General features: G+C 41.1%; 1 protein-coding gene across 1 annotated transcript in view; it reads left to right on the top strand.

The window, feature by feature from the left end:
* Positions 1 to 16,671, top strand: part of LOC146830289 (uncharacterized) — a 206,924-nt gene that overhangs the window by 93,214 nt on the left and 97,039 nt on the right. Inside the window, exon 4 of the mRNA XM_085604478.1 lies at positions 9,402 to 9,473. Coding sequence (XP_085460604.1) covers positions 9,402 to 9,473 — 72 coding nt within the window. The remainder of the gene's footprint in view (positions 1 to 9,401; positions 9,474 to 16,671) is intronic.

Below are 16,671 nucleotides of genomic sequence, written 5' to 3'. Positions count from 1 at the left end.
AACATGGGACCATAAATAGTCCTTTTAGTTGATTATGTAGTAAATCTGAAACTTTACATATGCAGTATAGTTTACTTTTTGGGCGTCCTTGCTACTTTTAGTAGTATTGTGCTACAAGATATCACTAAGTTGAAAAACATTATAAATTACAAAAATACTTACTCTACTTACATGCAGTACCCAATAGGAATCTTCTGTGGACCCTAATATCTAATGCTGATCAGCCCATTTGGACACCCCCTAGATCAAACAACGCAAAACTTTCAGTCCTCTGAATGAAATGGTACAACAGTCCTGCAAAGTTTCACTGACATTCTAAAGCGGGTGCAAAATCCCTATCTCTGCTGACCCTGACTATAGCTACAGAGTGGCAGGACACGCATCTGTATATATCTATTGCGTGTTAAAAGCTATATTGAATTAAAATGTTTTTTTATTTTTTAATTAAGTAAACAAACATATGCAACATCTTGTTTACAACTAATGAAATAAAACATGTACACTTTTAATACAAATGAAAATTTATAAAAATTAATTAATGAAGTATGTTTGTATGTTTTATTAAAGTTTACTGAGCAATAATTAAATATGAAAAGGCTAGCGATTGTGGGATTTAGAAAACGTTTTTTTAACAGTTTATTGAGTGTCAATTACTATAATTTATTTATTTAATCATTCTTTAAATATTAAATGTTAGATACTGTGGTGTAACATTTTATTTTGTTTTCATTCTAGGCTAGCTAAGAAAATACTTCATGTTAATATACAACAAAATATTTGTAATACTTTTTTATGATTATAAAACTTTAGTCATTTTCTTCATACTTTACTATAGTAGGATCCCTGACCCGTTAACGGAAACCTGCACCTACATCAGAAAAGTAATTAGTAGTGTCCTTACACTTGTAAATCATGTTCTAGCAGACTCCAACCACACTGTTGAGGGGTGTAGATATAAGTCTGCACTTAGTAGGAACAATACACTCGAAAATAGAGAAGAGAAAAAACTGTATTCATAAAGTGCCCCTAGAAATAAATCGACAGTTGAACATGGTAAATCATAAGAAAAGTGTACTACTAAAGTAACTTTCGGGGGTTGAACTCACGGAGTTTCATGCCGTGGAATTCCGCAGATGTACAGAAAACTCAGCAATATTCCATGGAATACCACCGACTGACGGAAAATATGCAGGTTACATTGCTTGCGCTGCAATTTAAATAACTGAAGTTACTTATAGGTGCAGTATTATGTTTACATGCAAGTAAATCTACAGATGTAAATTTACCTTTTATGGTTTGTCCCCTAAATCCCAAAGCTAATGCCAGTGAAATGATCAAGTTTGTAAAGGTTCTGATGCACTGCTATTTCTATGAACCCATTAGTCTTAGGATCAACATATGATTTAAAGTTTGATTAAAAAGTCCATTATACATTTTATTTTTGCTTTTTCTCATGAAAAATAACTTACCATAAAGAATACTTTCCTTTTTCCAAATGCCTTTAAAATGTTGATGTGCCGACCTTCCTTTACCTCTTACAGTTTACAAATACAAAGAAATGCAGTAAAGCCACAGCAAAGTCTTTTCTCATTGTTTGACATTTTCTTCATTTACATTGCATTTCCACTGACACTCCTCTGGGGATGCACAATACCCTTACCTGTATGACACTTATGACTGCAGAAAGGTTTGTATGTTTCAGGGAACATTTCACTTGTATGTGCCATTTCCACCTGTAAAATTATGTCAATTCAATTGTACTGTAGTTTCACATGTTTAGTTTTAAACTATTTTAACAACTTAGGGTCTCATTATGAATTGGATGGTAAATGGTGTTGTAGTGTCATGAGCGTATGTGGCTAGGACCCAGACTCAATGGAAGATTATGTAGCTGGCTGAGAGGTGTTAAGGTGTGGTTAATAACGGTTATGATGTAGTTTGAGAGTGGTGTGTGATTGCATGCAGATGAATAAAGAAATACAATCCTGATCTCCGTGCGTGGCATATTTCAAATGAATGCTTCCCGGCTGGGGAGGATGCTACAGCTGGCAACGAGGCCAGGATCTGTTCCCCAGAGAAACGAGACTGCTCTCTGTGGACGTTTGCAACTCTACAGAAAACGTTTTGTGTGTGTCACAAGCACCCAATTCGATGAGAAGCTGGTCGAAGGTGGCGTGTGTGGAATCGAAGTCCCTCTTCAGCCCGTATATGGCGCTCAAAGAGGTTGAAGGTCATGCAGCAAAGCCCATTCAAAAAGCCTGCCAGAAATCCACTGGTACAGCCAAAGGAAGAAACACTGTGCTGCATCATAACACAGAGGCATCATCAATACACAGCGAAATGTTAAAGGTAGTCACATCCAGGTACGAAACAAACGCTAAAGGCAGTGATAACCAGTTACACAAGTACAAACGTACTTACCAGCATGTGCAAGGAAAGTGCTACACAACCTTGAATCAGATGTGCCAACCAGGCCCAATTGAGCCGCCAATGGGTGCGAAGTAGCCGCTAACATCCAATACACCAAAACGCCTTCGGAATACTGACATTTTTATTGGCTCCTGGAAAAAACATTAAATACGGTGCTGATGCTCTCTGAAACTACTGATGTCATTTGACACAGTGAAGAAATAGAACCTTGGCGCCAGATGGACTGCATGGGCCAAGACGTTCAATGATTTCATAGATGCTGTAGAAGAAGTAGATGATAAGAAAATCATTAAATATTTTAAAAACCTTTCTGGTGACAGAGTAAACGGAGTACTGAAGAAAATATCACAAGCAGTATCATACTGTTAGATTAAGATAGCTTTGGAAGACAAATTTAATCTGATGCCGAATGTCGACTATGAAAGATACATTTTCAATCAAGCATGACAGCAGGCTGGTGAAACGATGGATGAGTTTGTTGTAAGACTTGATGCGTTTCTCAAACACTGCAAGTTTAGCGAATTTAATGATGAAGATGCCATACATCTATGAGTCATTGATGGCTGTCTGTGAGACTCTTTTGGAAGATACGTGTTGAGAGAGACTCTCAGCTTTGAAAAGATAGCAATGATGGCAATGGCCTAAGAAAGAGCCAGTTGACAAGCCACTGACATGGACGCTGCAACAGCAAAAAATGAATCAGCATTGATCATGAAAACTAAACATAAGCACAAAGCGAATGCAGGCAAGTCAATGTCTACCACGAAGAAAAGACTATGTCTCCAATGTGGGTTTTCATTCCCACAAGATGGCAAATGCCCAGTCATCAGAAAAGCTGACAAAGTTTGTGGTAAAGAATACCATTTCATAATGGTTTGTAATGTAAAAGAGAAACCCACTTTGTCTGGGCGAGAGGAGAAAATAGGCACCAGAAGGTTCCAGAAGCATCCTCACCACACCCACAAAGAAAAAAGGCAACATCAGTTACAACCAGAAGAAGCCCAACAAAGTCGATTGTCATCAAGTTCATCCTGCACAGGCTCGTTTACATCATTATCGTGCGCCAGTGAGGAAGATGGGTACACGATCGACCAAGGAATGACAAGCACATTTAGTTTTTGTTGCGTGTGGAAAGGAGCAAAGGTGAACCACCACATAAGACTGAAGAACTCATTTGAATACTACCCCAAGAGGGTCAACAGTTGTCTCTAACCTTTATCATAGATAGTGGTGTGTCGATTAACATCATGTCAGTATAAACGTTCAACAGCCTGTCTCCTGTGCCACGTCTCAAAATGTCCGATGGGAAAGTATACAGGTGGACTGCATCCAAACCGTTACAGAGACAAGGGTTTTTCATGGTGACAATGAAGCATAAAACAGTATTGGTGCAAGCATCAATTCATATACCTCAAGGAGGTTCATCGAGTGTGTGCCTGCTCAGTTTTGCCACCACTAATGACATGAAACTGATATCTTTCAATTACAACCTTCACACTCAATCCAAAGTTGTGAGTCAGTTTCCGTCATTCTTTCAAGGCCTAGGCAGGTTCAAGACAATGCGATTACACATTAATGAGGACATTTGACCTATTGCTCACCGGCACTGCAGAGTCACTTTTTACTTGCAAGAAGCTGTTGAAAAAGAACTAGAGGCACTGTTGAAACATGACATTATTGAGCAATCCCAAGGGTCCTATGCCATGGCTGTTGCTCTTAGTAGTGGTGTCGAAAATGGACAGTAGAGGTGCTATACGTATCTGTATTGATAGGTGCCAAGCCAGCAAAGGAATTGAAAGAGAGATGCATCCTGGACCCCACTTGGCGGACATGATCATGCAATTGAATGGTGCCAAAGTCTTCTCCCATCTTGATCTAAGCAAGGTATACCATCAAACCAAATTCAAAAAAAGTTGCAGGCACATCACTACTTTTTCCACTCATGTTGGTTTGTTTAGATACAAAAGATTGAGTTTTGAAGTGTTGTCAGCTGCTGAAATATTCCAGGATGTTACACGTTGAACTATTTAACCTGTCATGCATGCTTTCAAGAGATGGCATTCTGGTATTTAGTACAACGCAAAAGGAGCATGATAAGGCTCTCCTACAGGTATGCCAGTTAAATGTGGATGCAGGCCTCACCTGCATCCACCTGAATGCAGCAAAGTGTGAGTTCAACATGACCCAACTCAAAATCTTTGAGCATATGTTCTCTGATGGGGGAATGACTCCTGATCCCGATAAAGTGCAAGCATTGTCAGCTACATGTTCCCCACAAGATGTCACTATGCTGCGATCCTTCTTAGGCATGACCAGTTATTGCTCAAGGTACATTCGTGACTTTTCTACTGTGAATGCATCACTGAGAGACTTAACCAAGAAAAACATCTTATTCCAATGGTCTACTGAATGTGATCCAAGCTTCAAAAGTATCAAGCATGCACATAAAAATGAAGCAGAGATGGCCTATTTTGACTCCACATTACAGATTAGGATCACAGTGGATGCAAGCCCGGTGGGGCTGGGGGCACGTCTTGCCAAATACAATGGTCATCCAAATGCATTTAGAGGTGGGACTGCTTCAGATTGCAGGAAAATTATTATGAAAGTGTCCACAAGCTGGGTAAAGACCAAAACCCTGCTGACTTCTTTTTACGAGTACCACTGAATTGGCACAGTTCGACATGTAAAACTGCTGATGAGTACATCAACTTCATTATAGGGTTCAGCAAACCAGCAGCCCTATCCATTGAACTGATCATTGCTGCTACAAACGCAGATGAGAAAATGATCATTCTCAAGGACATCATTTCAACTCAATCACGAAAGAAGAGTGTTCAACTTTTTGTTGATGATGTTGAGTTTCAAAATTGTTTAAATGTCCAGAAGGAACTGTCCGTGATCAAGGAAGGTGTAGGACTGAGGGGCTCAAGAATTGTCATACCGGAGAGTCTAAGGCGTCATGTAATTGCCCTAGCCCATGAGGGACATCGTGGCATTGTATCCACCAAAAGAGCGTTGAGAGACCGTGTGGTTCCCTCGTCTGGATGAACTAGTTGAGAAAGAATTACAGGAGTGCTGTCTTTTGAATTATCTCTTCTCAAAAGTGACGCAGCATCCACTGATAATGTCTGATCTTCCTACATACATAGAAAAGAGTTGCCATTGATTTCTTTGGCCTCTAGGAAATGGACATCACGTAATGGTCATCATTGATGAGTATTCCTGTTTTCCTCTCATGGAAGAGCTGTTGTCCACTACCCAAGAGAAGGTCATTGAGTGGCTGTATAACATCTTTGCAGTGTGGGATATTCCTGCCATTCTTCAATCCCATAAAGGTTCGCCTTTCAATTGTAAGGAATTCAAGAAATTTCTAGTCAGACTTTGGGGCCGATTACGATGTCATTAGGAAAGCCTCTGACTGATAGTCAGAAGCGTTCCGACCGTGGTCAGAAGCTTTCCGACCGACACGGTCAGTTTGCAGTCCAACTGCCGAATTACAATGTCTACGGTCAGAGCGTAAACTAGCCGGTCATTCCAATGCAGTTAAGACCTGCTCTCGGAGTATTCCGGCCGTTAGGACCTGCACCGTAATCCCCTATGGGCGGCATCGGAATTAAGATGTTGGTCTTTCGTGCTAGCCTTTCCGACATGGAAAGGATGTCAGAAAGTGAATTTGGGGGCCCATAGCAGAGCTCCCTCATCTCCGTGGCCTACAGTTGGTAGCAGAGAGGGTACCTAGGGTGCCCTCTAGTAATTTTCCTAGTAGTAACTTACCTTTATGGATACCGAAATGTAGTAAAGTTAGACTATAAGTCTAACTTTACCTTTGTGAATCGGGCCCTAAGTTTAGACCTACAGTCAGACTTGAGGTCAAAAACTAGACTTCTGGTCTAAAGTTTAAGTAATGACCATGAAGTCTAAGTTTAGACTTTAGGTCTGAAGTTAAACTTCAGGTCTAAGTTTACCTTTGTGAATTGGGCCCTTAGACCTCCGGGGCCATCCTTCTTCCTCAGGAAGTCCTTGATGAGTGTTGAGTTCTGCTCCTACTTGTCTTAGTTTATGTATTTGCTGTAGAGAAGAGATTATGATTCCTCTATGCCCTCCATGACCTGGTGCTGGCCAGCCTGGAAAGATAACTCTCTATGGAATATTAGGGAGAACTCTTTACCCTGCAGGTAGCATATCATGGAGAGGTCCCTAGAGATACTCAATTTACCAGTTGAGGGCAGCCCTCCTTCACAGGTACCAAATAAAAGTAGTAGATGCCAGGTCTGCAATGTCTGCCTTCTCCCTACATGGCTCTGGCCACGTACAGCAAGTTGAAGCCTATTGTCAAAGAGCTAGGCACTGGCTCCAACACCAAGGTCAGTGGTGTGCTGCTGTGGGCAGCATGACCCAGTGGCCCTCTGGGCTCTCAGCTCCTCCACCATAACCCCTAGGTGATGTAGACATATGGGGCAGTTCTTTGCCAAAAGGGGGTGCAACATGTGTACAGCCACTGCCTTACGGAGCTGTGGTGTTGTTTATCCATGTCACAGGCACCAAGAGACTGTTAAAATGTATCCCCTGATGCACCAAATCTTGGTTTGCCACCCCTCTGCCAATGCTGATGGTGCGGACAGCAGTTGGCACTCCCAGTCGATGGTGCAGCTGCTGCAGGCAGAAGTTTGCAGACAATCCAAAAAGGGCATTGCACTTCTCTGCCCACCTAAAGGGCGACTTATCTCTGCTGGGGATCTGCAGATATTGCCTGAGTTATAGACTATTAACTTAAATTTCAATTAAATCTTTAATTAATGTATATACAATAAATAAAAAAATTCAAAAACTTAATTTAAAACGTATTCCAACCTTAAGTAAAAGGAATATTTTTTATCATGCATTAACAATTATTACGTTTTCTGTACATAATTAAAAGTACTTTAATTATATTTTAATAACATTTATTGTTACATTTATTTTTAAATGTAAAAACATTAATATATGCTATAATAAAATTTAAAATCTGTACTATTTTTATACATTATTTGAAATATAAAAATATAAATATTTATATTTTTAACTAGTTGAAATTCATTAATTTACTTTAACATTATTTCTTATGGGGTTTTATTTTAAGTTCCTAACTCCATTTTTTTTTTTATTATGTAGTGTTCGGCTTACTACTGTTTCTTAGCAATAACTTGCACTCATACATTTGGCATCACCCCCTTTTCTAGTGGGTGGAGAGGTGTAAGTCTACACGTGTGAGTAACTTTACACTTGGCTTTGCGAATAGCCTAGCCAATATGAAATCATCTGATTAAAAAACGTGAGAGGAGATTTAGGCATTTAAGGCATAATATATTTATTAAGAGGCTAAAAATAGTTAGGTAAGAGATCCGTAAGTCCAGCATCTCCTTCTAACATCGGTTTACTCAGGGTACCTATCTGCTCTGTCACCTAATACATCAATAATTTTAAAATAGTAGCATTTTGATAGACATTGATTTTTTTTTTTAAATCTTCCACTTAAATGTATGTGTGTAGATATTTAGAGGCACACAAAGGTATTTACAGACAGATCTCATATTTAAAATTAATTGATGTCTGTGTCAATGTATAGAAAGACCCTCTAAAGAAGTTGATGTTTGAACATCTATTTTGTTTCTTTTTACTTGTCATTAGTTTCATCTCACTGACAATGTACAGTGGCATGCATCACAATAATTTTTTACTTGGATTGAAATATAAGGACATTATATAACACATATACAACTATTTATTAAACATAAAAATACTGTTGTGCATACCTTACAAAGGACTGATTTCAAAGCTATTTAAAACATATCTTAACATAAGTAACATAAAGCAGCGAGAACAACAAGGCAGCTGTTTCAATACACTGTGAACACTGTCAACTGTCACGGACTACACAATTTCAAACTTGTAAGAATTTAAACATCTAATAAAAAAAAATAGAAATAAATATATACAGGGATTGATTTGCTTCGATAAGCTGTATCAGAAAAGATTTTTTTTTTTACTTTTGTATTCTAAAGCTGTCTTCTCCAGCATCATGTCTCCCAGTGCAGGCATATTCTGTGAGCTAGGTGAGCATTCTAGCTCTTTATTTGAACATTGAAATGTTGGGAGCTCCATCGAAGACAATGGAGTGCTCCTGGCCAGGGCCGGACTGGGAACAGAAACTGGCCCTGGCAAACTGCTTGGACGGCCCCCTTGCGGGTAGGGGTGTTGGTGCGGCCGAGCTGTTTTCTAGGGCCGGTTTCGGACGATTTTGTTACTGCTGACCCCCGGTAACAAAAACAGAACCCCTTGGGCCCAAAACCGGCCCCCCAACCCGGCGGCCCACCAGGGAAACGCCCAGCGCCCGCAACGGCCAGTTTGGCCCTGCTCCTGGCCGCTAGAAGCCTGGTGCTCCAACATTCCAAAGCTGCCAGTCACAGCTGTTGCTGTGAACAAAGGCCTTACATAGCAAAAATTCCCTCGGCTCATGAGGCCTTAGTTTTATTTGTTAGAACATTCTGCCCTCTAGTGGCAGAATGTTGTAATTGCCTTATAGCTCTTTATTAGAACACTTACTGCTCATTAACAGCTATTATAGGAGAAAGGCATAGTGATGTTTGATTTATTTCTGTAATGATGCTAGTAATCAGATACTAATTATTTATCCACATGGTAGATATAAATAAGCTAAGGGCCAATCAAATACAGGATTTTTGGTTGTGACTAGCTGCCTGATTTACAGTCATATTTATTACACGGCTCGCACACCCTCATTAAGAGGAATACCCGTCTATGAATTGCTGATTTTTCACATAATCTACCTCTCACTTTGTACTCTTCAGCTGTGGACAGTATCATCGCCTAAGATGGAGTCTACAATAATTTGCCCTAATGTCCAGTATCTGTCCCCGTCAGGCAGTATCTCATCGTCAATAAATGTTCATGTCTTTTCTTGTCAACAGAATACTCATCACAAACAGCCTACAATAACGTTACAGGATTCTTCCCAGGATATCCAAATTATACAACAACAGGTACTGTATTACTCTACATGTAGCAGAACTGTATTGCAAAGGCAAAAATATGCACTGGGTTATGTTTTGTGAGTACCTGGGATGGTACTGTGTGGCAGCCCTTGAAATGTGGGAAAGCCTCTGAGCAGCTCTTAAGCTAAAAGAATATAGCTGCTTTCTTGAACAGTACATTTTGTAAACATAAATAATGGTTTTGTTATTGCAATACAACTGTGTGCTAGGCCTGCCTCGTGTGTGCGCATCCTTGTTTTGACCGCCAAGTATTAAGATCTGTTACTTCTAAAGTATGACAAATATTGGCGTCTACTGTCTGTGGTGGTGGCTGACCTCTCAGCCCTGCTCTCCTTTGGGACTCTTCTAGCATTCCCCTTCAGCATTTCACTCTGACTGATCTAACCTAAGTTCTCCATCCTTTAAAGCTGTATCTCAGGCAATGCTATTCTCCTGTGCTCCATTCTCGACATATGCCTCACCCTCCTCTACGAAACGTGCCCGTACCATCCTCCTTCCGCTAAGCCTGCCCTCAATGACTTCTTCAACTTCCATCTTATCACCCCTCCCTCAGAAAGGTCCTTGAAACTGCAAAGCCCTGTGATTGGCCAGGACCTTCTCAAGGGATATGACTCAGGCTTCGATCTTTGCTCCAGGCCTGAAGCTGCAGCACTGCATGTCAACTATGATGCACAGCAAAGAGCTGACAAATACAACACCTGCCTCCCAGTGTTATCATAACACACTAAACCACAATACTCCACTCCATGACATCTCATTCAACATGGGTGTAGATGACACCGTCCATAGCTGACTCTCCTCATTCTTGGCTAACAGATCAAAAGTCATTCAACTCAAAATCCTCGTCACGTCTTGTCAAAGACGGGGTCCCAAGGGGGCCTATTCTCACAACCATGATGTTCAGCCTATTCAGGGAACCAAGTGTGGTTCTTCTGCCCAAACAAAGTTGAAAGTGCACCGTGCTACCTGCAACTCTCAACAATGCCTATTGGTATCACCCACATTCAGGCCCTACTTCATACAGAAAACAATATTTTTTAATGAGCACTAATATATGTTAAAGGTGATGTATACAATCAATTAAAATGAATGTAATTATTTTTTTAAATAAAATATATTGTTACATTATCTTTTTAGCCCTTCAAGTGCACCCGTCGGCCACGGCTGTTGCGAGCACTACCTCGGTAGAGCTGCGCATGTCCGTTGACCGACGCGGCCCCGCCCACTCACTAGAATGCCCTGCACCGCGGTGGAATTTCCGCCGTGGTTAAGGCGCTAATTCGAATTAGGTTAATAATCGGTTAAATTTAAAGAATACATAGGTACTATTTGTATAATTTGTTACCATTAAATTATATTTATCTATAATTTTTAACCACTTCAAATAATCAAGTTTAATTTAACATTATTTGCTATGGGGTTTTATTTTAAGTCCCTACCTCCATTATTTTCTATGGGCAGGTGCTGATGTACCTATGGTTGGTCATCTATAGTGCTGGACTTGCCCCAGGTTTTTGTAGTAGTAACTTAAACTCAGAGGGCCCGATTCACAGAACTAACTTAAGACAAAATCCTAAACTTCCTACCATTTTGGTATTCACAGAAGGCACTTACTCATTTTGGTATTCACAGAAGGCACTTACTCATTTTGGTATTCACAGAAGTTAGGAGTACTAACTTTAGGACTCCTAAATGCCTTCTGTGAATACCGAAAGTCTTAAAATTAGGATTTTTCTCAGTTTAGTAGTAGTATAGTTAGGACTCCTAACTTTAGGACTCCTAAATGCCTTAGTATAGTCAGGACTCCTAACTTTAGGACTCCTAAATGCCTTCTGTGAATACCGAAATTCTTAAAATTAGGATTTTTCTCAATTTAGTAGTAGTAAAGTTAGGACTCCTAACTTTAGGACTCCTAAATGCCTTCTGTGAATACCGAAAGCCTTAAAATTAGGATTTTTCTTAGTTTAGTAGTAGTATAGTAAGTACTCCTAACTTTAGGACTCCTAAATGCCTTCTGTGAATACCGAAAGCCTTAAAATTAGGATTTTTCTCAGTTCAGTAGTAGTAAAGTTAGGATTCCTAACATTAGGACTCCTAAACTGAGAAAAATCCTAATTTTAAGACTTTCGGTATTCACAGAAGGCATTAAGGAATCCTAAAGTTAGGACTCCTAACTTCTGTGAATACCGAAATGAGTAAGTGCCTTCTGTGAATACCAAAATGAGTAAGTGCCTTCTGTGAATACGAAAATGGTAGTAAGTTTAGGATTTTGTCTTAAGTTAGTTCTGTGAATCGGGCCCAGAGTTTATGAATACTGAAAAGAAGTAAACTTACTCAAGTGTAAACTTACTGAAAAGTCTATTTATGTTTGTGACTCAGGGCCTCAGCGCCTAAGCCACTGTCTTAGTACCATTTATTCCTGGAGGGCAGCAGTCTATTTACGACTGACACCAACCAAAAACACCACATCCATCCCCAAAAAAGGAGATAAAGGAGTGGACCAAGATTGAGAACTGGCTATACAAGCCAGTCTTTCTATCAATATCCACAAGACGGACATTTCAAGACTGAAAAAACCATAGGTTTCACACACGTTATAGTTAGGAATTAGCATTTAAAAAACCTTGCAAATTCACTGAAAAAACCATAGGTTTCACACATGTTATAGTTAGCGGAAATTTTACTGATAAAAAACCAGTGAAATTCCCCCGTTATAGTTAGTGCAGGCAACTATAACTCACGCGACCGCAATCTTCTGCTGATGACATATGTGTCTTTATGAAAAAAAAATATTTGTAATATATGTATAGCTAAAAATGTATGGAAGAAGACATGGGCATATAAGTGTCTAAATACAGTATTAGCATCAGCTAATTTTGTTGCTTCCATAGATCCAATCTTGCGTCCAATTCCTCTTTCCATTTTTTTGTAGGATTAGATTTTAGTTTCTCATAATATTCAGGGTTTCTCAGCTGTGAATATGCTTCCCGCATATATGCCTCTTTTTCCAGGATAATGATGTTACCTCCCTTATCAGCCATCTTTATTTCAATAGTCTCATCCTTTTTCAATTTCATCAGCGATTTGCGCTCCTCAAAGGTTAGATTGTCCTTTTTCTTAGAATAATCTAGTTTGTAAAGATCTTTTATTACACACTCGTGGAATACATCGATTTTGTTGCCTGGTGTCAATTGCGGGTAAAATTTGGATTGGGGTTTCTTTGAGCTGCACCCCGCCCCCAATTGGGTACAGTATGCTCGCAAGTCTTGCTTTTCTTGTTCAGGGCTGTGTTCCAACTCCATCAGTGTGACAAAATGTTCAGCATCTTTTGCTGTTAGTTCCATGTCAGGGGTTGCACTTTTTTTGCCATATTGAGCCATTTTTTAATTTTCCGTGAAAAGTTTGGCTAGTTTGATTTAACGGATGTATTTATAAAGGTCTATTCTTGTTTCCGCCAGATCCATGGTGTTGGTAGGGCAGAAGTTCAGACCCCGTTTTAAGAGTTGCAATTCTGTTTCAGTAAGGACTTTTTTGGATAGATTGATTACTTCCAAATCTTGGGTCTCGTTATCCGTATTTTCGATTAGTTCCATTTCTGCCTCATACTCCTTGTCCCCACCCGGTTTGTACTGGAACTTGGATTTGATGTTCCGCTTGCCTCGTCTTGTTGGTTTCTTTGGATATTGCCTCGCCATCTGCCTCTTCCCCGATTGCTTCTTGCTGGGGACCCCATGGTTTTCTCCCAATTCTTTTGTTGGAGGGCCAACCTCATTTCTCCTAAAAAAGAGCATTGTGGTCTCGTGCCTCCCTGCTCTCCTTCTCCATCACTGGGCTCAGTCGAGGCGAGCGACGATAGGCTACTTGTGTTTGTTGCCAAATCCAATTGTTCCTTTAATTGCACAAAATAAGAAGGAGGTGATGATGGCAAACAAACGGATGTGGAGGATTGACCAACTAATCAACTGTAAAAGTCAATTCGCAATATATGTAATGGAATGTCCCTGTGCTTTAAAATACATCGGCAGCACAAAATGCGAATTGAAAAAACGCATTTTAGAGCATGTGCGAGCTACCATCAACTCAGATAGAAGCAATGCTGTAGCCAAGCATATGGAGAAGAAGCATGGTGGAGACTGGAAAAAATTAAAATTTTATGCGTTGGAGACAGTAGGAATACACCCAAGAGGTGGGGATCGTGAAAGGATCCTAAGACAGAAGGAATCACGCCACATTCTAAATTTTCGAACACTTATGCCGGATGGCTTAAACCAGGATGAGGAACTCCATTATCATTTATGAACTGTTTGTAATATGCTCCATGATGAGACTAATACAAAATGCCCAGCAGAGCTGCTATAATTTGTCTACCTTTAGCACAGTTGTCACTATATTCACGTTTCACACCCCTTCATGTCTTAAAAAACACCGTTTTAAATGAAATTTCTTTGCACTAAACCTTCCTGTAAGATACGATGGTAAGATAGTCACGAGAAAAACGAAATAGCAAATTTTGTCAAATTTTTTTTCCCAGATGAGGTGAAGGCCCACTAGAGGGCTTGAACGCTATATGGGGTGATTATGAGGAAGTGTGTTCATATATTGGTTACAATCGACATATACCTCCCTTTATGATTGGTAGACCCACTAGAGGGTTTCAACGTACCATAGCAGGCTAAGATGTAATATCAAAATAGACAGAAATGTGTGCCCACTGGAGGGCGTCATCTGGCAATAATCAGGCATAGCCTGGACAATACTGGTAGGATAATGTCGTTTTCCTCTTGCAATTGTATCAATGATTGTAATGGAAATATCGTCATGGATGAATCTATCAGATGAATTCAGATTGGCAACACGAGATTACAATGTGACCTCTTTAATGGAGAATTAAAACGAACTATATGTACCACAATGCTTAGCTGTGTAGCACAGGAAGTGACACAATGTATCACATGGGTGTGTTTTTTGGGTTTTTTATAAAGAGAAAAAAATGCTGTTTGAAAACTGTTAGAACTCGTGAGCAAGGTTTCAGGGGAAACCGAAACGCGTAGAGTTTTTCTGAGTACTGGCTTGCTGAATATGAAATAAAAATATAACTGATTCACTGCACACCTGCCTCTGGTCTCGTGAGTGCGCGAGGAATCCCGGTGGGGACAAAGGAGGAATACGTAACGACTTGGCTCTGTCGTACCTTGAACGCACCGCCTAACGAGCGCCCAGGAACCTGAAAGCGGGCCGCTTTTGGAAACATATATATATATATATAGGCCCGAAACGCGTCGCAAGAACTGTCTGAAGGTTGGGGGCAACAACTCCTTTGTGCTATATTCATCCATCTCGAGTGCATCCCACAAAAGGCAAACCCTTCAATGAATATTTTCCGGCCCGCCAGGTCGAGGGAAGCACCACCGCGCTACACACAGCGGGTCCGCGGCTGTTTATTGGGGCAGCCAAGTGCGTGAGTAGTGGATGTGCACTATCAAGGAGTTTGCTTGTCTCCGTGTACCATGCAGTAAGAAACTTTCAAATTTTTACAATTGCAGCAAGCAACCCACTTGGGTTTGAAATTGACTTTGAAACTACCAGGCCCAGGATGCTTTGAGACGGCGTTCATTAGCCGGCCCACAAGGGCGTGACCATGTTAATAAATCATTTAAGGGAATCACCTGGCAGTGATGCTTGTTTGTTTTGTGACAGTTGCCAGAGAAGAAGGGCGCAAGGCCCGAAACGCGTCGCAAGAACTGTCTGAAGGTTGGGGGCAACAACTCCTTTGTGCTATATTCATCCATCTCGAGTGCATCCCACAAAAGGCAAACCCTTCAATGAATATTTTCCGGCCCGCCAGGTCGAGGGAAGCACCACCGCGCTACACACAGCGGGTCCACGGCTGTTTATTGGGGCAGCCAAGTGCGTGAGTAGTGGATGCGCACTATCAAGGAGTTTGCTTGTCTCTGTGTACCATGCAGTAAGAAACTTTCAAATTTTTACAATTGCAGCAAGCAACCCACATGGGTTTGAAATTGACTTTGAAACTACCAGGCCCAGGATGCTTTGAGACGGCGTTCATTAGCCGGCCCACAAGGGCGTGACCATGTTAATAAATCATTTAAGGGAATCACCTGGCAGTGATGCTTGTTTGTTTTGTGACAGTTGCCAGAGAAGAAGGGCGCAAGGCCCGAAACGCGTCGCAAGAACTGTCTGAAGGTTGGGGGCAACAACTCCTTTGTGCTATATTCATCCATCTCGAGTGCATCCCACAAAAGGCAAACCCTTCAATGAATATTTTCCGGCCCGCCAGGTCGAGGGAAGCACCACCGCGCTACACACAGCGGGTCCGCGGCTGTTTATTGGGGCAGCCAAGTGCGTGAGTAGTGGATGCGCACTATCAAGGAGTTTGCTTGTCTCCGTGTACCATGCAGTAAGAAACTTTCAAATTTTTACAATTGCAGCAAGCAACCCACATGGGTTTGAAATTGACTTTGAAACTACCAGGCCCAGGATGCTTTGAGACGGCGTTCATTAGCCGGCCCACAAGGGCGTGACCATGTTAATAAATCATTTAAGGGAATCACCTGGCAGTGATGCTTGTTTGTTTTGTGACAGTTGCCAGAGAAGAAGGGCGCAAGGCCCGAAACGCGTCGCAAGAACTGTCTGAAGGTTGGGGGCAACAACTCCTTTGTGCTATATTCATCCATCTCGAGTGCATCCCACAAAAGGCAAACCCTTCAATGAATATTTTCCGGCCCGCCAGGTCGAGGGAAGCACCACCGCGCTACACACAGCGGGTCCGCGGCTGTTTATTGGGGCAGCCAAGTGCGTGAGTAGTGGATGCGCACTATCAAGGAGTTTGCTTGTCTCCGTGTACCATGCAGTAAGAAACTTTCAAATTTTTACAATTGCAGCAAGCAACCCACATGGGTTTGAAATTGACTTTGAAACTACCAGGCCCAGGATGCTTTGAGACGGCGTTCATTAGCCGGCCCACAAGGGCGTGACCATGTTAATAAATCATTTAAGGGAATCACCTGGCAGTGATGCTTGTTTGTTTTGTGACAGTTGCCAGAGAAGAAGGGCGCAAGGCCCGAAACGCGTCGCAAGAACTGTCTGAAGGTTGGGGGCAACAACTCCTTTGTGCTATATTCATCCATCTCGAGTGCATCCCACAAAAGGCAAACCCTTCAATGAA

Source organism: Triturus cristatus, chromosome 5_1 (genome assembly GCF_964204655.1).
Source record: "Triturus cristatus chromosome 5_1, aTriCri1.1, whole genome shotgun sequence".
Lineage (NCBI taxonomy): Eukaryota > Metazoa > Chordata > Amphibia > Caudata > Salamandridae > Triturus > Triturus cristatus.
This window is presented reverse-complemented; position numbering and strand designations above follow the sequence as displayed.